The sequence below is a fragment of the Pristiophorus japonicus genome, chromosome 2 (genome assembly GCF_044704955.1).
Source record: "Pristiophorus japonicus isolate sPriJap1 chromosome 2, sPriJap1.hap1, whole genome shotgun sequence".
Classification (NCBI taxonomy): Eukaryota; Metazoa; Chordata; class Chondrichthyes; family Pristiophoridae; genus Pristiophorus; species Pristiophorus japonicus.
Window position 1 is genome coordinate 372,852,308 of NC_091978.1, and position 25,596 is coordinate 372,877,903.

Sequence of the window (25,596 nt, forward strand, 5' to 3'; positions counted from 1 at the left end):
CTGTTCCTAATTCTTATGTTCTTATGTAAATTGCTCTCTTCGTTAAGGCCCTTTAAGAGGCGGCAATGGGATGTTAAGGCCTTACCGACCGGGGGCAGGCAGATGGTGTGACCCGTGCAGGAGAGGTAGGAACGTATCTCCACCCCGCCCCACGGGCCGACCCCTTGTCCGCCCCACGGGATCCGGTCGGTGACCACGACCCCTTTTCCTGGGATGGGGGGATTGTCCTCTGAGGAGAGATTGAGTAGACTAGGCCTATATTCTCTAGAGTTTATTCTCCTAATACCATTCTTTTTTATTAATCATCGAATCTACCAGCACAGGAGGAGGCCATTCGGCCCATCGTGTCTGTGCAACTCTGTGACAGAGCAATCCAATCAGTCCCATATTCTCTAGAGTTTAGAAGAATGAGAGGTGATCTCATAGAAACATACAAAATTCTTACAGGGCTTGACAGGGTAGATGTAGGGAGGGAGTTCCCCCGGGCTGGGGAGTCTAGAACCAGGGGTCACAGTCTCAGGATAAGGGGTCGGCCATTTAGGACTGAGATGAGGAGGAATTTCTTCACTCAGAGGGTGGTGAATCTTTGGAATTCTCTGCCCCAGAGGGCTGTGGAGGCTCAGTCTTTGAGTATATTCAAGGCTGAGATCGATAGATTTTTGGACTCTCGGGGAATCGAGGGATATGGGGATCAGGCGGGAAAGTGGAGTTGAGGTCGAAGATCAGCCATGATCTTATTGAATGGCGGAGCAGGCTCGAGGGACCGAATGGCCGACTCCTGCTCCTAATTCTTGTGTTCTTATCTTCCTTACCTCCGCCATTACATGCAGAAGCTCATATTGAATGCGTGTCGGGGTTTAACCTCTGCCAGCGAACAGCAGCAGGTTCGTGTGTTCTGCTGCTGGATCAGCAGCATGGAGGCCGTGAGTTCAAATCCCAGCACGCAACCTGGTGGAAATTAATTCAATGAATTAATTATGGGTTTGTACAGGCTGCCAGAAAGCTCAAGTGCTTGGCGAAAGTTCCTCAGGACCAGATAGAGGCAAAAACATCGATAAATGATGCATGATAAGGGCTGCTCTAATGATCCCACCTCTCCAACAGCACATTAACAAACACCAAAGCTGTAAATTCCAACCCAGCCCCCGAGGCCCAAGGCCTGGGCCAGCTGGGACCACGCGATGAATCGGGAATAGTCGGCTTGTGATTGTCGAGCTGATGTTGTGTTGTCGGGCAGGGGGCGACGGGCAGTGGTGGGGCTGGGCACCCTTCGTCACAACACATTGCTGGTAAACAAGTCTGTGTGTGCGGCCAATGTCAGTGCCAGTCCTGCTCCAGCTATCAGACCACATCCTGTTCAACTGTCTGCCCAGTACTGAGGGAGCGCCGCACTATCGGAGGGGCAGTACTGAGGGATCGCCGCACTGTCGGAGGGGCAGTACTGAGGGAGCGCCGCACTGTCGGAGGGGCAGTACTGAGGGATCGCCGCACTGTCGGAGGGGCAGTACTGAGGGAGTGCCGCACTGTCGGAGGGGCAGTACTGAGGGAGCGCCGCACTGTTGGAGGGGCGGTACTGAGGGAGCGCCGCACTGTCGGAGGGGCAGTACTGAGGGAGCGCTGCACTGTTGGAGGGGCAGTACTGAGGGAGCACCGCACTGTCGGAGGGGCAGTACTGAGGGAACGCCGCACTGTCGGAGGGACAGTACTGAGGGAGCGCCGCACTGTTGGAGGGGCAGTACTGAGGGAGCGCCGCACTGTCGGAGGGGAGGTAATGAGGGAGCGCCGCACTGTCGGAGGGGCAGTACTGAGGGAGCGCCGCACTGTCGGAGGGGCAGTACTGAGGGAGCGCCGCACTGTTGGAGGGGCGGTACTGAGGGAGCGCCGCACTGTCGGAGGGGAGGTAATGAGGGAGCGCCGCACTGTCGGAGGGGCAGTACTGAGGGAGCGCCGCACTGTCGGAGGGGCAGTACTGAGGGAGCGCCGCACTGTTGGAGGGGCGGTACTGAGGGAGCGCCGCACTGTCGGAGGGGAGGTAATGAGGGAGCGCCGCACTGTCGGAGGGGCAGTACTGAGGGAGCACCGCACTGTCAGAGGGGCAGTACTGAGGGAGCGCTGCACTGTCGGAGGGGCATTACTGAGGGAGCGCTGCACTGGCGGAGGGGCAGTATTGAGGGAGCGCTGCACTGTCAGAGGGGCAGTACTGAGGGAGCGCTGCACTGACGGAGGGGCAGTACTGAGGGAGCACTGCACTGACGGAGGGGCAGTACTGAGGGAGCACTGCACTGTCGGAGGAGCTGTCTTTCAGATGAGACATTAAACCGAGGCCCCGTCTGCTCTCAGGTGGATGCAAAAGATCCCAAGGCAGTATTTCGAAAAAGAGCAGGTGAGTTAGCCCTGAATAATATTTATCCCTCAATCAACATAACAAAAACAGATTATCGGGTCATTATCACATTGCTGTGTGTGGGAGCTTGCTGTGTACAAATTGGCTGCCGCGTTTCCCACATTACAACAGTGACTACAGTTGATAAGAACTTCATTGGCTGTAGAGTGCTTTGCGACCTCCGGTGATTGTGAAAGGCGCTATAGAAATGCAAGTCTTTATTTTTCTTTTCTTTTTTAAGGGCACCAAAACAAATTAACAATGAACCATTAAAGGGAAACTTGTCAAATCAAATTAAATAAAAAACGTTGTTCCCTGTTGAAATGATGCACTCCAGTCCCTCCGGTGCCCACCTCTCGCGGAAGGCCGCGAGCGTACCGGTGGACACCGCGTGCTCCATCTCCAAGGACACCCTGGACCGGATGTAAGCACGGAAGAGAGGCAGGCAGTCAGGTTGAACGACCCCCTCGACCGCCCGCTGCCTGGACCGGCTGATGGCACCCTTGGCCGTGCCCAGGAGCAGTCCTACGAGGAGGCCCTCGGACCTACCCGCTCCCCTCCGCACAGGGTGCCCAAAGATCAGGAGTGTAGCTTCCAGAAATCAAGGAATAGCCCCTTCAAATAATGGAAGAGGGGCTGCAACCTCGCACACTGAACATAGACGTGAAGCACGGACTCCCCCAGACCGCAGAAATTACAGACGGACTGGGAGTCCGTGAACCGACTTAAAAACCGATTGCATGGTACCAGCCCGTACAACACCCTCCAGGCCAAGTCCCCAATAAATAACGGGAGGACTCCCGCGTAGAGAGCACACCATCGGGGACCCCCGCCTCCTCCGGACGGCAAGATGGTGCGCCATGGCGTGTCCGGACGGCAGAAGAGGATGGCAACGTGGAGAGTGTGCAGGAGCATCCTGCACAGGAAACCCCTCCGCCCAGAACTGAAAGGCACGGAGGGGATTTCTCGGAGGAGGTTCAAGTTGTGAGGCGCCGGCTCCCGAGGGAGGTTTCGGGGCTTGGCTCGGATGAGGAATTTTGTCCGGACGGAGGTCGGCTCAGACGGAATCTCCCCACGTGCTTGAGCATCCTCGACACACCTAATGGAGTCAGGGCCCAGCGCTGTTTTTAGCGACATCGATGGGATTGGCCGCGCGGGACGTTGGCCCAGGATAGGCGCCATCCAGCCCGCTCCTCCGCCCTCCAACAGGTCCCTGACCCTGGTCACCTTGCCAGACACAGCCCTCTCGTTCGCCTACCACCTAAAACCGCACTCGTGGAGGTACGGATTCCTGAGCAGCGGCTCCTGAAGGACAGCCGTCACTCTCAACAGCTCGACAAACCCGTGAGCGTGGTCACAGGTACATTACAATCACCATTAATGCGGATGCAGCCTCGGTCGTGCTGGGAACTGATGGCTGACTGAGAATGTATTCTACATCGAATAACTCCATGCCCCTTCCCATTCCTTCTGATCTGGGAACAGTCGCTGCATTGTAAATAATCCTGCGACATTGTGAGAAACTTCTCCAACTGTGAGACGTACACATGTAATTCAATCAAATCTGAGGCAGGAGTATTCTGTACTTATTACACTGGGCCTGGGCTCAGTCACTTGTGTTGAACTAATTTAGTTCTTCACTTTGACTGCCTCAGGGATTCCGCGATTTAATTCAGAGAAAAGCAGGTGAGAATAATTGATTATTCTCGGCTTATTCCGAAACTTGACTGCTGCTGTTCAGTAACGGGGGCTAAAGACCAAAGGTACTTTCGAGACATATTAAAAGATTAATATTGTTCTTTGCGGTGCATTCCTAAGTAAGAATATTTCAGAACTGCACACACAAAAGCAGAATACTGCGCAAGCTGGAAATCAGCAATAAAAACAGAAATGCTGGAAATACTCAACGGGTCGGGAAGCATCTGTGGAGAGAGAAACAGAGTTAACGTTTCAGGTCGATGACCCTTCGTCAGAACTGAAAGATGTGAGAGATTTTCGGCAGGTACAGAGGTGAAAGGCAGCAATGTGGCAGGTATGTCCTGTCCACAAAAAGCAGGACAAATCCAATCCGGCCAATTACCGCTGTTGTGTATGGAGAAAGAGTCAGACTGAACACTGTGAGCTCAAAGTAAAGTGTGATGTAGTCTTTTATTGCAGGTCTCCAGAGTGCCTCTCCAACCTGTGAGGCCTCCTTAAATACCTGTACTCCCAAGGGATTATGGGATCCCTTGGGACTCCAGGGGATGAGCTCTCTGGTGGCTGTACAGAGTAAATACAAGTTTACATATATAACAACACTCCCCCCCCCCCCCCCCAAAGTCAATAGTGTAACTATTTACAATGTGAGTCGATCTGGGGCCCTTCTTGCCCTGGTTGATCGTCTCGGTGTGAAAGCTGGTGTTGTTGAATCATTTGTTGGGCCCTCGCTGGGCTGCTGTGCAGCTGGCCTTGCTGGGCTGCCTCATGTGTTGGGCCATGCAGGGCTGCTGTGGATGATGGGTTCTGCTTCGTGGTCAACCGTGGTGCCGGTTGCCACTGGTGTGTATGTTGGGGGATCAAAAAAGGTCGGGTCCAAGGTGGGTTGCTCTGGATAGTCCGTGAATCTGAGTTTGATTTGGTCCAAGTGTTTCCGGTGAATGAGTCCATTTGAAAGTTTGACCCGAAACGCCCTGCTCCCCTCTTTGGCCACGACAGTGCCGGGAAGCCACTTGGGACCTTGTCCATAATTTAATACAAATACAGGATCGTTGATTTCAATCTCGCGTGACACATTTGTGCTATCATGGTAAGTACTTTGTTGAAGCCGCCTGCTCTCTACCTGTTCATGTAGATCAGGGTGAAGTAATGAGAGCCTTGTCTTAAGTGCTCTTTTCATGAGCAGTTCAGCAGGTGGGATCTCAGTGAGAGAGTGTGGTCTCGTGCGGTAGCTATGCAGGACTCGGGATAGGCGAGTCTGCAGTGAGCCTTCAGTTACCCTCTTCAAGCCTTGCTTGATGGTTTGCACTGCTATCTCTGCCTGACCATTGGACGCTGGTTTAAACGGGGCAGATGTGAGCCCGTTGTCGCTCACCAGGACATCGGGTAGGCCATGATTGACAAACATGGCCCACAGGCTTTCAGTAGTGGCAGCGGACGTGCTAGCCGACATTATCTCACATTCAATCCACTTGAAGTACACATCTACAACTACAAGGAACATTTTACCCAAGAACAGGCCTGCATAGTCGACGTGTACCCGAGACCACAATTTTGAGGGTCAAGACCATAAACTTAGCGGCGCCTCCCTAGGTGCATTGCTTAACTGCGAGCATGTATTACATCTGTGAACGCAGGATTCTAAGTCCGCATCGATACCGGGCCATCACATGTGGGATCTGGCTATCGCTTTCATCATTACGATGCCTGGGTGGGTATTGTGGAGGTCACTGATGAAGGTGTCTCTGCCCTTCTTGGGGACCACTATTCAACTGTCCCACAGAAGGCAGTCTGCCTGTGTATACATTTCATCTTTGTGCCGCTGGAACGGCTTTATCTCTTCCTGCATTTCCACTGGGACACTGGACCAGCTCCCGTGAAGCACACAGCTTTTGACTAGAGATAATAAGGGATCCTGGCTTGTCCAGATTTTGATCTGCCGGGCAGTGACAGGTGATTGCTCACTCTCAAATGCTTCCATAACCATGGCTAGATCTGCGGGCTGCGCCATTTCCACCCTCCGTAGTGGGCAATGGCAGCCTACTGAGAGCATCAGCACAGTTTTCTGTGCCTGGCCTGTGGCAGATGCCATAGTTGTATGCGGGCAATGTGAGTGCCCATCTCTGGATGCGGGCCGCTGCATTAGTATTAATCCCCTTACTCTCGGAAGACAGGGATATTAGTGGCTTATGGTCAGTTTCCAATTCGAATTTCAGCCCAAACAGGTATTGATGCATTTTCTTTACCCCATAGACACACGCTAACGCTTTGTTCTCAATCATGCTGCAGGCTCTCTCAGCCTTAGACAGACTCCTAGATGCATAAGCAACCGGTTGCAGTTTCCCAAAATCATTAGCTTGTTGCAATACACACCCAATGCCATATGATGACGCGACACATGCTAGTACCAAACACTTACATGGATCATGCAACACAAGCAATTTGCTCGAGCATAACAATTTTCTCATTTTTACAAAGGCATTTTCTTGGCTTTTGCCACAAACCCATTCGCCCCCTTTTCGTAGTAAGACATGTAGTGGCTCTAACAGTGAGCTGAGACCCGGTAAGAAGTTACCAAAGTAGTTCAGGAGTCCCAGAAACAATCGCAGCTCCATCACGTTCTGTGGCCTCGGTGCGTTCTCGATTGCCTCAGTCTTCGCGCTGGTGGGCCTGATGCCGTCCGCCGCAATCCTCCTACCCAAGAATTCCATTTCAGGCACCAGGAAAACGCACTTCGAGCGTTTTAACCTGAGCCCCACGCAGTTGAGTCGACTAAGATTCTGCAAGTGCTCGACTGTGTCCCAACCTGTGACCAAGATGTCGTCCTGGAAGACCACCGTGCGCGGAACCGACTTCAGTAAACTTTCCATGTTTAGAAACATAGAAACATAGAAAATAGGTGCAGGAGTAGGCCATTCGGCCCTTCTAGCCTGCACCGCCATTCAATGAGTTCATGGCTGAACATGCAACTTCAGTACCCCATTCCTGCTTTCTCACCATACCCCTTGATCCCCCGAGTAGTAAGGACTTCATCTAACTCCTTTTTGAATATATTTAGTGAATTGGCCTCAACAACTTGCTGTGGTAGAGAATTCCACAGGTTCACCACTCTCTGGGTGAAGAAGTTCCTCCGCATCTCGGTCCTAAATGGCTTACCCCTTATCCTTAGACTGTGACCTCTGGTTCTGGACTTCTCCAACATTGGGAACATTCTTCCTGCATCTAACCTGTCTAACCCCGTCAGAATTTTAAATGTTTCTATGAGGTCCCCTCTCATTCTTCTGAACTCCAGTGAATACAAGCCCAGTTGATCCAGTCTTTCTTGATAGGTCAGTCCCGCCATCCCGGGAATCAGTCTGGTGAACCTTCGCTGCACTCCCTCAATAGCAAGAATGTCCTTCCTCAGGTTAGGAGACCAAAACTGTACACAATACTCCAGGTGTGGCCTCACCAATGCCCTGTACAACTGTAGCAACACCTCCCTGCCCCTGTACTCAAATCCCCTTGCTATGAAGGCCAACATGCCATTTGCTTTCTTAACCGCCTGCTGCACCTGCATGCCAACCTTCAATGACTGATGTACCATGACACCCAGGTCTCTTTGCACCTCCCCTTTTCCTAATCTGTCACCATTCAGATAATAGTCTGTCTCTCTGTTTTTACCACCAAAGTGGATAACCTCACATTTATCCACATTATACTTCATCTGCCATGCATTTGCCCACTCACCTAACCTATCCAAGTCGCTCTGCAGCCTCACAGCATCCTCCTCGCAGCTCACACTGCCACCCAACTTAGTGTCATCCGCAAATTTGGAGAGACTACATTTAATCCCCTCATCTAAATCATTAATGTACAATGTAAACAGCTGGGGCCCCAGCACAGAACCTTGCGGTACCCCACTAGTCACTGCCTGCCATTCTGAAAAGTACCCATTTACTCCTACTCTTTGCTTCCTGTCTGACAACCAGTTCTCAATCCATGTCAGCACACTACCCCCAATCCCATGTGCTCTAACTTTGCACATTAATCTCTGGAATATCGCCGCCGCTGATTGGATTCCAAACGGGCACCTGTTATAAATGAAAAGACCTTTGTACGTGTTGATGCAGGTGAGGGCATTCATTGATTTTTCCGGTTCTGCGTCATGTAGGCTGAAGTCAAATCCAGCTTCGTGAACGTCTTTCCTCCCGCCAGCATTGCAAATAGGTCATCGGCCTTTGGTAGTGGGTATTGGTCCAGCAGGGAGAAACGATTGATAGTTACTTTGTAATCGCCACAGATTCTGACGGTGCCGTCTCCCTTAAGGACTGGGACAATGAGACTGACCCACTCGCTGAACTCGATCGGTGAAATGTTGCCCTCTCGTTGCAGCCGGTCTAGCTCGATCCCTACCCTTTCTCTCATCATGTACAGTACTGCTCTCACCTTGAGATAGATGGGTCGCGCCCCCGGAATTAGGTGGATCTGCACTTTTTCTCCTTGGAATATTCTGATGCCTGGTTCGAACAGCGAAGGGAACTTGTTTAAGACCTGGGCACACGAAGTGTCGTCAGCGGGCAATAGCGCTCGGACGTCGTCCCAGTTCCAGCGTATCTTTCCCAGCCAGCTCCTGCCGAGCAGCGTGGGACCATCGCCCGGTACCACCCAGAGTGGTAGCTTGTGCACCACTCCATCGTAGGAGACCTTTACGGTAGCACTGCCGATTACAGGAATCAGTTCCTTTGTGTAGGTTCTTAGTTTCGTGCGAATGGGAGTTAAGACTGGCCTTGAGGCCTTGCAGCACCACAATTTCTTGAAAGTCTTTATGCCCATGATGGACTGGCTCGCGCCTGTGTCCAGCACCATTGACACCGGGAGTCCATTTTGTTCAACATTCAGCATTATCGAGGGACAATTCGTGGTGAATGTGTGCACCCCATGTGTAGTGTATGGAGAAAGAGTCAGCCTGAACACTGTGAGCTCAAAGTAAAGTGTGACCTTGGTCTTTTATTGCAGGTCTCCAGAGTGCCTCTCCAACCTGTGAAGCCTCTTTAAATATCTGTGCTCCCCTTGGGACTCCAAGGGATGAGCCCTCTGATGGCTGTACAGAGTAAATACAAGTTTACATATATAACCCCATGTACCACTGTCTCCTCGGTCTGAGGCTCTGGTTTGTCATGATCCTCCTTGGATCTGTCCTTCTCTGCAACATGGTGGTTTGCAGCTTTAACAGGATTTGCAGCTCGCCTGCACATATGTTGGAGGTGTCCCATTGTACTACAACCCTTGCAAACGTATCCTTTGAATCGGCATGAAGGGAAACGATGATCACCCCCACAGCGCCAACAAGGTGTTAATGGCCTTGCATTCATCACCCTTGATGGTGGACTCTGAGACATCTGCGGACTTGCAGCTGCAGGTATGTGTGACCTGCCCTGTACATTGCGGTTTGAAAACAACATCACTTTGTTCACAGTACATGTAGCAGCACTTGCGTGCTGAGAGATTTGCTTAGTATTGTCACTGGTGGCAATGAACGCCTGGGCTATCGCTATGGCTTTACTCAAGGTTGGGGTCTCTACAGTTAAAAGTTTGCGAAGTATGGTTTCGTGGCCAATGCCAAGTACGAAAAAGTCTCTGAGCATGTGCTCCAAATGTCCTTCAAATTCGCAATATCCTGCAAGGCGTCTTAGCTCGGTGACATAACTCACCACTTCCTGGCCTTCAGATCTTTTGTAGGTGTAGAACCGGTACCTCGCCATCAGAATGCTTCCCTTTGGGTTCAAATGATCCCGGACCAGCGTGCACAAATCATCGTACAATTTCTCCGTGGGTTTCGCTGGAGTAAGCAGATTTTTCATGAGGCCATACGTTGGTGCCCCACAGACGGTGAGGAGAATCGCCCTTCGTTTGGCAGCGTTCACTTCTCCATCCAGCTCGTTGGCCATGACATATTGGTTGAGTCGCTCCACAAAGGTTTCCCAATCATCTCCCTACGAGAATTTCTCCAGGATGCCCACTGTTCTCTGCATCTTTGGGTTCGTTATCTGTATCTCGTCGCCAGTTGTTATGTATGGAGAAAGAGTCAGACTGAACAATGTGAGCTCAATGTAAAGTTTGACCATAGTCTTTTACTGCAGGTCTCCAGTGTGCCTCTCCAACCTGTGAGGCCTCCTTAAATACCTGTGCTCCCAAGGGATTATGGGATTCCTTGGGATTCCAGGGGATGAGCCCTCTGGTGGCAGTACAGAGTAAGTACAAATTTACATATATAACAACTGCCCCATCAGTCTGCTGTCGATCATCGGTCAGTGATGGAAGGTGTTGTCGACAATGCTATCAAGTGGCACTTGCTCACCAGTAACGTGCCCACCGATGGCAGTTTGAGTTTGAATCTCAGGGCCGAAATTTCCCCTTTCTATAAGGCCCAAGGTCACCTGAAAGTGACGGGCACAGGGCAGCGCAGATTGGCCGCGAGTCTCCGAGGAGAGGGGCCGCCATTTTAGAAATTGCTCTTGCTCTGGTTTGAAGCGGTGCCAGGGTCCGCTCGGCCTGTTTTCCCGCCACGGCGTACACGTGCCGAACCCTTCCCGGGGGAGGGATCCTGCTGCCAGGTCAGTGCGACTTGTTTGGGGCAGTGGGCAATTTAAGCCCCATAAGAATCATAGAAATTTACAGCATGGAAGGAGGCCATTTCGGCCCATCGTGTCCACACCGGCCGATGAAGAGCTATCTGTGATATCTTCACAGAGCACAGCACACATAGCTTCCTAGCAAGGCAGTCATCTCTCTTGGAAGTCTCCGGAAACCTGCCTAGTTCTGTTTATTATTAACCCTGCACTTGCAGTACACAATACATCCACATCCACAGTGTGGAGCTAAAACATTACATCTCCCTCCTTAAAGAAGAAGCCATCATAACAAACATCATACATCACTTTCATGTTTATACATTACACAGGATATAAACTTTTTTTTTCCATATTTACAAATTTAACTTTACCACGTGTCTTCTGTTTTGAAGAGAATACCTTCGCTCTCGAACAGAACCTTCCAAACATGGCGTCGAATCTAAACTCAATCGAGGCTCATCCCGAGGAACGTTTCCCTCCACGGAATTTCCTTGATTTTCATTTGAACTCGCTCTAACTTCAGGCTCTTTGTTTTCCTGACTCGGACTCAGACTTTCATTCTGATTCTCTCCTGGATTTGTTTCCAGTACATTGGATTTAGGATTTGCTACTGGTGTATCAAAACTATCTGATGAGTCAGAAATAATTGAATCATTCCCACCTTCATCTCCTTCCATGTTTGTAGGTAAAATATGATCAATATGAACAAACCTAACCTGTCCATTATCAAACATCTTTACCAAATATGTGCGAGGACCACATATCTTCACCACTCTTCCTGGTAACCACTTTAACCATTTATGGTGATGGTTCTTCACTCTCGCCTTCTGGTTTAATTTCACACTTCTCTCTTTTACTCTACCTCTATCGTGATTCTCTTTTTGTCTTAATTATGTCTCTTCTACGGACTGTGCCAAATTTGGCTTTAACAACGAGAATCTGGTTTGTGGCTGTCGTTTGAGAAACAACTCTGCTGGTGTTCTACCAGTAGTTGTATAAGGAGTATTTCGATATGTAATCAAAAAATTAGCCAATTTGTGATCCAATGACAACTGTCGTTTCCTTGGATTTGGATCTAACATTTGTTTTATGAGAGCACGTTTTACAATTTGTACAGTGTGCTCTGCTGCACCATTCGAAGCAGGATGGTATGGTGGAACCTTGGTATGTTTCACACCATTTTTGCTCGTGAATTGTGCAAATTCTTCTGAACAAAATTGTGGTCCATTATCCGAAACAATTTCTTCAGGGAAGCCAAATGCAGAAAATAATTTTCGTAAAATGTCCAATGTTTTACTTGTTGTTATTTTCCACGTTGGAAACACCTCAACCCACTTCGAATGACTATCAATCACAATGAACAATTGCTGTCCTTCTAACTCAGCAAAATCAATATGTAGCCTTTGCCACACCCTGGGAGGCCATTTCCATGCCTGTAATGGTACTGGTGGTGGTTGCTTGCTTACCGATTGTCATGTCGTACACTGACTCACGATGTACTCTATATCTTTATCAAGACCTGGCCATCATAAATAACTGCGTGCAAAACTCTTGATCAAGAACATTCCCGGGTGCTGGTCATGGAGGTTTCCTAATAATTTGGACCTGAATTTATTTGCTATAACCACTCTTGCACCCCACATGATACAATCTTTATCGACCGATAATTCATTCCAATGAATGAAGAATGGATGTGTATCTTTGTCTGTCTTCTGGTTTGGCCATCCATTTGCAATATACTCATACACCTTTGACATCACTGGGTCACGTTTGGTTGCTCTACCAATCTCTTCAACTGTGACTGGCAGTTCATCAATGTATGAAAAATAAAACACTTCTTCCCTATCGGGTGTAACTTGTGATGGGGAAGGCAATCTAGACATTGCATCAGCATTACTGTGATCAGCTGATTGTCTGTATTCAATATCATATGTATATGCTGACAAAATCAAAACCCATCTCTGCATTCGGGCTGCAGCTAATGTTGGAACTGGGGACTTTGGATGGAGGATTGCTGTAAGGGGCTTATGGTCCGGAGTGATGGTAAACTTATGACCATACAAGTATTTGTGAAACTTCTTGACCCCAAAAATTAATGCTAAAGCTTCCCTTTCAATTTGCGCATAATTACTCTCACTGGCACTGAGAGTGCGTGAAGCAAAAGCAATTGGTCTCTCCTCCCCACTACGTGATACATGAGAGATTACTGCCCGAACTCCATACGGAGAGGCATCACATGCTAGCTTAATCTCCTTAGATACGTCATAGTGAACTATCATGGTGCTCTACCAATTTGCTTTTACACTCCTTGAATGCTGTATTGCATTCTTTTGACCACTTCCAATGGACCTGTTTTTACAAAAGTTCATTCAGTGGATGTAATACTGTAAACAAATTTGGTAGGAACTTCCCATAATAGTTCAAAAGGCCCAAGAATGAACGAAGTTCAGTGACATTCCTGGGAGTGAGTGCATTTCTGATTGCATCCAATTTTTCCATGGTTGGATGTAAACCATCTTTGTCTACTCTGTACCCTAAGTACTCCACTGAGTTTTTAAATAACTCACACTTACGAGCAGACACTCGTACTCTGTGCTTCTCTAGCCATTTGAGGACTTCATTCAATATGTTATTATGAATTTGCCTATTTGGTGCTGAAATTAGTATGTCATCCAAGTAACATACTACCCCTTCAATACCTTGCAAAATCTGGTTCATCACCCCTTGGAATATGGCAGGGGCAGAAGACACTCCAAACGGTAGCCTATTAAATTGATATAGGCCTAGATGAGTATTTATAATCAAACATGACTTGGACTCCTCATCTAGTTCAAGCTGTAAGTAGGCATTCGTAAGGTCCAGTTTTGATAAGATCTGATCACCTGTCAGTGTTGTGAACAAATCTTCTATATTCAGCAATGTATTGGGGACATTACCCTCTAGAACCTGGTTTACGGTTACTTTATAATCACCACACAATCTTACCTTACCATCAGACTTAGGTACAACAACAATGGGTGTAGCCCAATTACATCGATCTATCTTACAAATAATGTTCTCAGTCTCTAGTCTTTTTAGCTCTTGCTCAACTTTCTCCTTGAGTGCATATGGTACAGAACGTGGCTTGTGGTAAACCGATCTAGCGTCCTTCTGTAGCTTGACACTCACCTTGAAGCCTTGGATCGGACTGCCCGTTTCACAGGACACCTTCGGATACTTCTTGATAACCTCATCCGTTGATGAAAATCTCGCTTCCACACAGAAAATCTTACTCCAATCCAGCTTTACTGAGCTCAACCAATTTATTCCTAGTAAGGCAGACTTGTCTCCTTTCACTACTATTAGAGGCAAGTTCTGAAATTGATCTTTATATTTCACCGGTACGGTGATACGACCTACCACAGGAATTTTCTCTCCTGAGCAGCCTCGCAGCTCTATCTTGGATTTCTCCAGTTGAAAATCACGCAATTTGTCGAGATACAGTGACTCCGGTACTACACTCATGGATGCACCCATGTCAATTTCCATTGGTATCTTGAATCCCGCAACATCTATGTTGATTTTGATGCTTTCCGAATCGCTGTCCGTTAACCTCGTGCTCCTGATGACGTGTAACTCTAACATCTCCTCGTCCTGTTGTTGTTCTTCCATGCTATGTAGTCTCTTTGGATTTCTACTCATAGCTTTGAACGCTGGACTCATAGCTTTGGAAGCTGGTTTACCCTTCAGTCGGCATGCCTTTGCAAGATGCCCAGTCTTTCTGCAGAAGAAACACTCTGCCTTCACGTGTGGACAACTTTGAGCAATGTGTTGTCCCAGGCACCTAGAGCATGACTTCGACGCTCTGTTAGAATTTCCAGTTTCTGAGACTTTGGGCCCCCACCGCCTTTTACTTTGAACCTGCAGGTGATTTACCTCGGTTGACTGATGACCGTAATCATTATTTAATTCTCGGGAATATTGTTCGGCCATGCTCATTGACCTCGCTGTCTGACAAGCAATCTCAAACGTCAAGTCATCCGTCATCAATAACTTCCTTCTGATCACATCATTTTTCACCCCACAAACAAAACGATCCCATAATGCTCGGTTTTGAAAGTTTCCAAAATTACAGTGCGTCGATAGCTTTTTTAAAGCTACGATGTAATCACTGATACTTCCATCAGCCTTTTGATTCCGAATCCTGAAACGATAGCTTTCAGCAATTTCTAACGGTTTGGGGTTATATTGCTGCTCCACCTTCGTTAAAATCTCTTTAAGCGTTGTGTCCTTTGGCTCATCAGGCACAAGCAGATTTACAAGCGTTTCGTACAATGTCGGACCTGCCACTGATAAGAAGATCCCTTTCTTATATTCCAACACAGCCCGGTTCTGGACTGCATTGTCTGGAACTTCGATTATGTTATTTGCAGTGCAATACATTTCTAGCCGATCCACATACGCTTTAAAATGTTCCCGGTCGTGTCTATATTCCCCCAAATGTCCCAATACACCTGTGGGTACTGCCATTTTAATCCCTAGCTGTTCACACCGTGTGCTGTATTTTACCTCGGATTTTTGTAGCTTTTTTCCAAAGACAGAAACTTCCAAAGTCTCTCTGTCGGCTGGCTGAATCCTTCCCCAACAAAATTTAAACTTTAAATCATCGAAAAAATCCCACCTCAGTCGCCAAATGTGATATCTTCACAGAGCACAGCACACACAGTTTCCTAACAAGGCAGTCAGCTCTCTCGGAAGTCTCCGGAAACCTGCCTAGTTCTGTTTATTATTAACCTGCACTTGCAGTACACAATACGTCCACATCCACAGTGTGGCGCTACAAACATTACAAGCTTACAGACATTACACTATCCAGCCTAATCCCACTTTCCAACTCGTGGTCCGTAGCCCGGTAGATTACGGCACTCAAAAAATCTGCAAAGGGATATAGACAGGCTCGGTGAGTGGGCAAACATCTGGCAGATAGAATATAATATGAGCAATTGTGAGGTTATCCACTTTGGCAGAAAAAATAGAAAAGCAAATTATAAATTATAATTTAAATGGAGAAAAATTGCAAAGTGCCGCAGTACCGAGGGACCTGGGGGTCCTTGTGCATGAAACACAAACAGTTAGTATGCAGGTACAATAAGTGATCAGGAAGGCCAATGGATTGTTGGCCTTTATTGCAAAGGGGATGGAGTATAAAAGCAGAGAAGTCCTGCTACAACTGTACAGGGTATTGGTGAGGCCACACTTGGAGTACTGCGTACAGTTTTGGTCTCTGTATTTAAGGAAGGATATACTTGCATTGAAGGCTATTCAGAGAAGGTTCACTCGGTTGATTCCGGAGATGAGGGGATTGACTTATGAAGATAGGTTGAGTAGGTTGGGCCTATACTCATTGGAGTTCAGAAGAATGAGAGGTGATCTTATTGAAACTTATAAAATTATGAGAGTGCTCGACAAGGTGGATGCAGAGAGGATATTTCCACTCATAGGGGAAACTAAAACTAGGGGACATAGTCTCAGAATAAGGGGTCGCCTATTTAAAACTGAGATGAGGAGGAATTTCTTCTCTCTGAGGGTTGTAAATCTGTGGAATTCTCTGTCCCAGAGAGCTGTGGAGGCTGGGACATTGAATATATTTAAGGCGGAGATAGACAGATTTTTCAGAGATACGGGAGTGAAGGGTTATGGGGAGCGGGCGGGGAAGTGGAGCTGAGTCTATGATCAGATCAGCCATGATCTTATTGAATGGCAGAGCAGGCTCGAGGGGCTAAATGGCTGACTCCTGCTCTTATTTCTTATGTTCTTATATTCTTCTATCTCCCGCTGACTGCTTGGGGGTCTATTGTACACTCCCAGCAGTGTGATCGCCCCTTTTTTGTACTTTAATTCAACCCATATGGCGTCATTTGATGACCCCTCTAACATATCATCCTTTCTCGCAGCTATAATTGTTTCTTTAATCAATATTGCGACCTCCCCTCCTTTTTTATATCTGGCTCTTATAGCTAAAGGGATCAAGGGGTATGGAGAGAAAGCAGGAATGGGGTACTGAAGTTGCATGATCGGCCATGATCATAGTGAATGGTGGTGCAGGCCTGGAAGGGCTGAATGGCCTACTCCTGCACCTATTTTCTATGTTTCTATGTTTACCCACCTCTCTATCCAGTCTGAAAAGCCTGTAACCAGGAATGTTGAGCTGCCATACCTGTCCCTCTTTCAGCCATGTAATAGCTATAATAATGTAGGCACCAGTGAGGATGCTCACAGGTTCGTAGAGCTGTTGAGTTGTGAGTGGCTTAGCCAGTCATGTGATGCTCACATACTCAATAAAACCCCAGCCAGTTGGGTTCGGGGGATCCACGATGGGGCAGGCGATTGTGAGCCCGGTGGATGAACTGGTAATGTGTGGTGTGGTCGTTAAACCTTTGCTAATAAACCAACTAGTTCTTAATAGCAATGTGTTGCTATGAATTCTTAAGCAAAGAACCCATGAAGCAAATACATTACAATATTCTTATTTTTTTGTACAGCCACTTGGATGTCTTTCTAATTTAATATCTTATCCTTATCGGAGAGGCCTTGAAAAAATAAATTGAATTTATCATTTTTAATGCTCAATGCTGGTGGCGTAGTCTGACTGACACAGGACAATAAGCACAGAGGCTGCAGTTCCTGCCATTCCCTTCAGCCCCACAATTGGAAACCACATGAATGATGTGGAAGCAAATGAGAGCTTACCCTTTGCATTGTTCATTATTATGGTGTGGGGAACACTACATTCAGCTGCTCCACATATCAGGGGGCTAAATGGTTCTTGGTACCTGCATCCAAGCCTGTTCATTTTGTTGCTAAGCGATCATCTACTTTGAATGGCACTTTTACCCCAAATCATTAATTTTTAAGTTATAAAACTTAACAACAATGAAGTGAGCCTACAGGCTGTGAGATTGTGAAGCAGGCGTTGTCATGCAAATTCAATTTTATCAATTAGATTTTTTTCACCGCACAGCCGCAGACAATATTCTGCAAGGATTACGCTCCTCAGGATTTATATAGCGCCTTTCACGATCACCGGAAGTCTCAAAGCGCTTTGCAGCCAATGAAGTACTTTTTGGAGTGTAATCATTGTTGTATTGTGAGAAACGCGGCAGCCAACTTGCGCACAGCAAGCTCCCACACACAGCAATGAGATAATGACCAGATAATCTGTTTCAGTGACATTGGTTGAGGGATAAATATTGGCCCCAAGGCACTGGGGATAACTCCCCTGCTCTTCTTTGAAATAAATTAAAACTATCCTTGTGTTCCAATCCCTCCATGGCCCTCATCCCTCCCTATCTCTGTAACCTCCTCCAGCCCCGAGATATCTGCATTCCTCTAATTCTGCCCTCCTGAGCATCCCTGATTATAATCGCTCCACCATCGGTGGCCGTGCCTTCAGCTGCCTGGGCCCCAAGCTCTGGAACTCCCTCCCTAAACCGCTCTGCCTCTCTACCTCTCTTTCCTCCTTTAAGATGCTCCTTAAAACATACTTCTTTGACCCAGTTTTTGGTCACCTGTCAGAATATCTCATTTTGTGGCTCGGAGTTGAATTTGAACTGATTATGCTCCTGTGAAGCACCTCGGGACGTTTTACTACATTAAAGACGCTATATAATTGCAAGTTGTTGTTGTTGTTGTTGTAGGGAGGCATTGATGGAGCACCGGGTAAGTCTCCCAGTTTCCCAGTCTGTCCTGATACCTGATCCTGCAGGAGTTTGTGACACACTCCTGGGCGAGGAAGCCACCTTTCAGCGGAGGTGATGAGGATCTATTACAGAGCAGGTTATTCATCTCATTTTGCTGCACCAGCTCTTGATCAGACCTGGTCTGAGACCTGTTACTGCCCGCAGGCAGAGGATAAACCCCGACACTCATCGAATATGAGCTTCTGCAAGGAGTGGATGGGGTAAGGAAGATAAGAATTAGGAGCAGGAGTCGGCCATTCGGCCCCTCGAGCCTGCTCTGCCATTCAATAAGATCACGGCTGATCTTCGACCTCAACTCCACTTTCCCGCCCGATCCCCATATCCCTCGATTCTCCGAGAGTCCAAAAATCTATCGATCTTAGCCTTGAATATACTCAAAGACTGAGCCTCCACAGCCCTCTGGGGCAGAGAATTCCAAAGATTCACCACCCTCTGAGTGAAGAAATTCCTCCTCATCTCAGTCCTAAATGGCCGACCCCTTATCCTGAGACTGTGACCCCTGGTTCTAGACTCCCCAGCCCGGGGGAAACATCCTCCCTGCATCTACCCTGTCAATCCCCCTCAGAATCTTGTATGTTTCAATGAGATCCCCTCTCATTCTTCTAAACTCTAGAGAATTTAGGACTGAACATAAGAACATAAGAATTAGGAACAAGAGTAGGCCATCTAGCCCCTCGAGCCTGCTCTGCCATTCAAAAAGATCATGGCTGATCTGGCCGTGGACTCAGCTCCACTTACCCGCCCGCTCCCCATAACCCTTAATTCCCTTATTGGTTAAAAAATTATCTATCTGTGATTTGAATACATTCAATGAGCTAGCCTCAACTGCTTCTTTGGGCAGAGAATTCCACAGATTCACAACCCTCTGGGAGAAGAAATTCCTTCTCAACTCGGTTTTAAATTGGCTCCCCCGTATTTTGCGGCTGTGCCCCCTAGTTCTAGTCTCCCCGACCAGTGGAAACAACCTCTCTGCCTCTATCTTGTCTATCCCTTTCATTATTTTAAATGTTTCTATAAGATCACCCCTCATCCTTCTGAACTCCAACGAGTAAAGACCCAGTCTACTCAATCTATCATCATAAGGTAACCCCCTCATCTCCGGAATCAGCCTAGTGAATCGTCTCTGTACCCCCTCCAAAGCCAGTATATCCTTCCTTAAGTAAGGTGACCAAAACTGCACGCAGTACTCCAGGTGTGGCCTCACCAATACCCTGTACAGTTGCAGCAGGACCTCCCTGCTTTTGTACTCCATCCCTCTTGCAATGAAGGCCAACATTCCATTCGCCTTCCTGATTACCTGCTGCACCTGCAAACTAACTTTTTGGGATTCATGCACAAGGACCCCCAGGTCCCTCTGCACCGCAGCATGTTGTAATTGGATCATTCTGTCACAGAGTTGGCACAGACACGGTGAGCCGAATGTGCTGTATCAGTCGATGAATGTGAGAGGAACACCTTTGACATCAGTTTATGGTTTTGTGTCTCCCGTTTGCAATTTAGTGAGCATGCTGTGACATCACCTTCTTTATAACGTGCTCTGTTGTGCTTATGGTTTCAATTTATGAAGCAACTTGCTCACTTGGATTTTATCAGCAAATATCTTCTCTTAATATTTGGCCTCACATTAATCAAACTAAATAACCTTCTCACTAAGCCCATGAGATGGGTAATTTTTGTAATTACTAAAATCCAGGATAGAGAAGCGACTGGAGGAACTGTGACAGCTGGTACTTAACATTATTAGATTGAAATTTGATGACACTGTAAAATAATTCAATGACCTGCCAACTCCTAACTCTGTCTGAAAATATCTAGGTACATCGCTGCAGAGCACAGCCAACAGACACAGAGAAGATGTTTCCCCCTGTGGGGAAGACCAGAACTAGGGGCCACCAATATCAGACAGTCACTAATAAACCCAATGGGGAATTAAACTTCTTTACCCAGAGAGCGGTGAGAATGTGGAACTCGCTGCCACAGGGAGGGGTTGAGGTGAATAGTATCGATGTATTTAAGGGGAAGTTGGATAAACACATGTGGGAGAAGGGAATAGAGGGATATGGTGATGGGGTGAGATGAGGAAAGACGGGAGGAGGCTCGAGTGGAGCATTAACGCCGGCATGGCCTGGTTGGGCCCAATGGCCTGTTTCTGTGCTGTGGACGGCTGTATATAAAGTTGATGAGTTGCAGCTGCTGTTAGAACAGGAAGAAGATGTTCTATTCAAGGCAAAGAACTAAGCTCCAGCCAGGCCAAGATCGGGAACATAATATTCTCCGCTAAATCTCTTCCTGGAGAGAGATACGGGAGAAATGATGAACAGGGGCAGTGAAATTAATGAAAGGGAGGTTTTGATGGACAGTGGTGTTCAGACAGAATCTATCGAGGCAGAATTAAGAAATACTATAAAAGATCTATTACCATTTTGGGAGTCTATTATAGACCACCAAATAGTGGGAAAGAAATGAAGGGTGATATTTGGAGGTAATGTAGACAGGTTTGCTGTAGTGACAGAGCTGTGATTATCGGGGACTCTGGGGGAGAAAGTCGCACCGGGGGCGCTAACAATTTCTCGGCCAAGACGCGGGGCTAATTTCCACGGGAGTTGGCAGAGGCGCAAGCGGGCAGCACCCCGCCCGTGCCCACAACGCCCTGGGACACTGTGCCAACGATCATGTCGTCATCGCCACGCGCAGTGACCCCGTTTTGCCCCGGAGCGGAACTTCGGGAGTGCCACGTGAGCCTTGCCGCGGGCGATAGCCTCGCCAGCCTCGCGGGTCGTGCACCGGGCTGCACTCCGCTCGCGGGGCGATAATTAAACGGGGGGGGGGGGTGCGCGGCGCTATCTTATCTCAATGGCCGACTTTACCGCTCGCGGCCTTGCCTTGCGGAATCCGCGGGGTCCACGCTGCCTGGTTGCAGCCACGGCTCCCGGTGGAGATATGGCGGTCCCTCGCCCCCTCCCCCCCCCCCCCCCCATCGCAGAGCTCACAGCGTGCCGTCCCCTTTAACAGAAGGGGACGGCCCTCTGCTCCCACGCGGTGCTGTACAATTCCCGCGCTTAGCGCCCTCCCGGTCCCGCCCCCCAGAGGAAGTGAGTGCGCGACATTGCATTGCACTTCCTCTCGGGGGATGGTAACCCCGATTACGCTGCCGAGCACAGGAAGTCCCGCCTCGCCCCGATTACTGCCCCCAAATGGGGTGCAGCTGAATTTCAGCCCCTTTAGCTGTACGGGGTAGACCGACATCACTCAGAGTGGTCAGAGGTTCTCTGAGTGTGTCCAGGACTGGTAACCTTCACTTGAAAAATGAACCATAATGTTCATTTCATCGTCATCATTGGCGGTCCCTCGAATGAGGATGACTTGCTTCCACACGAGTTCACAGGTGTTTCAATGAAGGACCTGATATTCCAGATCCCGAACTAGATCCTGAAGGGTGGAAGATACCTGTGCGTGGATTTTTTTAACGTGGGGTGACCGTTGCACTCCAGCCACCACACGGGCTTGACAGAGCGAGGTCTTGGTCCAGGGGCAAGGGTTAACCAGGACGACTGGAGACCAGCTCTGCTGCACGGACCCAGTGCGCTCACCTATCGCAGTTCATTTACCGTCCCTCTGAACTGACGTTTGTTCACTTTCTCCTCTTGTCTAGGTCGGTGTCACAACCACGAGTTTCCAACGCTGCTCCATTTCGCGGCCAAGTACGGACTCGAGAAACTCACCTCGCTGCTTCTGGAATGTCCCGGAGCCGCCCAGGCCTCGGCCGCCCTCAACACGTACGGGGAAAGCCCCCGGGATCTCGCCGCGAAGAACAGGTCACAGCACGTCGGGCAGCTGTTTGACAGATTCACAGTGAGTTCCTGCAGTGTCGTCTGCCCCTTGACCCTGTGCCAAAAGTCATGCGATGTAACAAAAGTCAGCAAGTGCAAAGAGCTAGAAATCGCGGGAACCCCCTTAGCGCCCCGCTACCGCCCCCCGCTGGTGCTAACGGGAGGCGCAGAGCAGGCCAATATCCCCCTCCATTACCCTGGCATCGCGGAGAAGCCAGGATGTTTGCTGATGGGCCAACAGCAGGATTGAGCAGGTTGGATCTGTACATTGTGGAGTTTAGAAGAATGAGAGGTGATTTTATTGAAACAGAAGATTCTGAGGGGGATTGACAGGGTAGATGCAGGGAGGATGTTTCCCCCGGGCTGGGGAGTCTAGAACCAGGGGTCACAGTCTCAGGATAAGGGGTTGGCCATTTAGGACTGAGATGAGGAGGAATTTCTTCACTCAGAGGGTGGTGAATCTTTGGAATTCTCTGCCCCAGAGGGCTGTGGAGGCTCAGTCTTTGAGTATATTCAAGGCTGAGATCGATAGATTTTTAGATCTAGGGGAATCCAGGGATATGGGGATCGGGCGGGAAAGTGGAGTTGAGGTCGAAGATCAGCCATGATCATATTGAATGGCGGAGCAGGCTCGAGGGGCCGCGTGGTGGAGTGGGCTCGAGGGGCCATGGGGCGGAGCAGGCTCGTGGGGCCATGGGGCGGAGCAAGCTCGAGGGACCATGGGGCGGAGCAGGCTCGAGGGGCCATGGGGCGGAGCAGGCTCGTGGGGCCATGGGGCGGAGCAAGCTCGAGGGACCATGGGGCGGAGCAGACTCGAGGGGCCATGGGGTGGAGCAGGCTCGAGGGGCCATGCGGTGGAGCAGACTCGAGGGGCCATGTGGCGGAGCAGGCTCGAGGGACCGAGTGCCCCTAATTCCTATGTTGCTGGTAAGTCAGAGCCTTCCTAGGGCACGATGAAGACTTCACTGATCCTCAATCATCAGAAACTCTGCAGACCATGGGCTGGTTTCCAGGAACGTGCCCGGTCGTGTGGAAAACTCTGGGAACGTGGGAGTTAGAAACATAGAAACATAGAAATTTACAGCGCAGAAGGAGGCCATTCCGGCCCATCGTGTCTGCACCGGCCGACAAAGAGCCGTACGGCCCTCGGTCAGCAGCCCTGAAGGTTAGATATAAACCTATGAACAATGGCGGAAAGGCAAAGAGCACCCAGCCCAACCAGTCCGCCTCACACAACTGCGACATCCCTTATACTGAAACATTCTACACTCCACCCCAACCGGAGCCATGGGATCTCCTGGGAGAGGCAAAAACCAGATAAAAACCCAGGCCCATTTAGGGAAAAAAATCTGGGAAAATTCCAGGCGATCGACACTAGTCCAGGAGATCACCCTGGCCATATTCGATTCCCCGCAGTATTTACCATTATATCTGCTCCGTCCAACAAAAGGTATCCAGTCTAATCCCAATTACCAGCTCTAGGTCTGTAACCCTGCAGGTTACTGCACTTTAAGTGCCCATCCAACCATCTCTTAAAAGTGGTGAGAGTTTCTGCATCCACCACTCTTCCAGGCAGCGAGTTCCAGATCCCCACAACCTTCTGCGTAAAAAAGCCCCCCTCAAATCCCCTCTAAACCTTCTACCAACCACCTTAAAACTGTGCCCCCTCGTAATAGACCCCTCCACCAATGGCAATAGACCGTTACTATCCACTATGTCCAGGTCCCTCAATATTTTGTACACCTCGATGAGGTCTCCTCTCAACCTCCTCTGTTCCAATGAGAACAAACCCAGCCTATCCAATCTGTCCTCATAACTAAGATTCTCCATTCCAGGCAGCATCCTAGTAAATCTCCTCTGCATCCTCTCTAGTGCAAACACGTCCTTTCTATAATACGGCGACCAGAACTGTACCAGAGTTGTTCAGGTGAAGTCTGCTGGGGATACAAAATAAAACAGGAGATGTTTGAAGTTTGCTGCATCTGTGAAAGGTTAACGAGCTTCTGAACTTTCATCATAACTGACAGAGCAATCAGGAGAGCACTTTTATAGACAATGAGGTGCTCTCTCCAGTCTCTACCTTAAATTATTACAGCTGACTATTCTGAAATTAGGTCAATACTGAAAGATCTTACTCCCCTTCCTCATTCTCACTCCAGCCTCCCTGTCTGTGGCCTCCTAAACTGCTCCAACCAAACTGAATCTAACTTGCACCGAGTCCCGCTCACCCATCACCCCCTGTGCTCACTGACCTATATTGGCTCCCGTTTAAGCAACACCTCAATTTCAAAATTCTAATTCTTGTTTTCAAATCCCTCCATGGCCCTCGCCTCTCCCTATCTCTGTAATCTCCTCCAGCCCCACAACCCCCCGAGATGTCTGCGCTCCTCTAATTCTGCCCTCCTGAGCATCCTTGATTATAATCACTCCACCATTGGTGGCCGTGCCTTCAGCTGCCTGGGCCCCTGAAACTCCCTCCCTAAACCTCTCCACCTGACTCTGCTCCTTTAATACGCTCCTTAACACCGACCTCTTTGGCCAAGCTTTTGGTCACCTGTCTTAAAATCTCCTCATGTTGCTCGGTATCAAAGTTTGTCTGATAATTGCTCATGTGAGGCGCCTTGGGATGTTTTACGATGGTAAATGTCATGTATCCAGACATGTTTACTGCTTGTACTATTACATATGATGTGCCACCAGAGGGCTGTACTATGGGAAACTTGTACACCAGCTGTATGGTCATTAAGGTGTGCCACCAGAGGGCACTGCAGTGGGAGACTTGTAGGTTACCTGTACAGGTGTGCCTGGCCTAGTATAAAAGGCAGGCCACCAGGTGTGATCCTCACTCTGGAGTTACATTAAATGGACTAAGGTCACTACAGTTTAAGTGCAATACATCGCCTCGTGGAGTCATCATCGGAGCATCTAAAGACATAACAGTAAAGGTGCTATATAAATGCAAGTTTCTGTTCTCCTCCCTGCTCTTTGGCCAGACTTACAGGCATGGTGATCCCCTGCACCATCTTCACCAGGTAACTATTCTCTCTTCAGTCACTATTGAACCTGCTGTTTTCCCATTGTTGCCCTTTACTGGGGCTGTGATACGGACAGTTTGTGGTTTATAAATAATCTCGACGTGCAGATTGTAACTCCTGTGCTGTTCTGGCTGTAACCTTGTGGAGGATGCAGCCAGGGGCCGGTCTCCATGATATGAAGGATAGGATGTATTGTAGAATAATTCGTCGCATTCCAGCAATCTTAACGATGGAACTGTGGGAGGAGGTAACAATTTTGCTGCAGCCTATCGCACACGGTGACAATATTCTATCACTGGG

At 48.7% G+C, this 25,596-nt stretch overlaps 1 protein-coding gene across 1 annotated transcript in view; it reads left to right on the plus strand.

The window, feature by feature from the left end:
- LOC139250906 (B-cell scaffold protein with ankyrin repeats-like) overlaps nt 1-25,596 on the plus strand; it is a 310,021-nt gene that overhangs the window by 135,399 nt on the left and 149,026 nt on the right. The window contains exon 8 of the mRNA XM_070873141.1: nt 22,084-22,283. Coding sequence (XP_070729242.1) covers nt 22,084-22,283 — 200 coding nt within the window. The remainder of the gene's footprint in view (nt 1-22,083; nt 22,284-25,596) is intronic.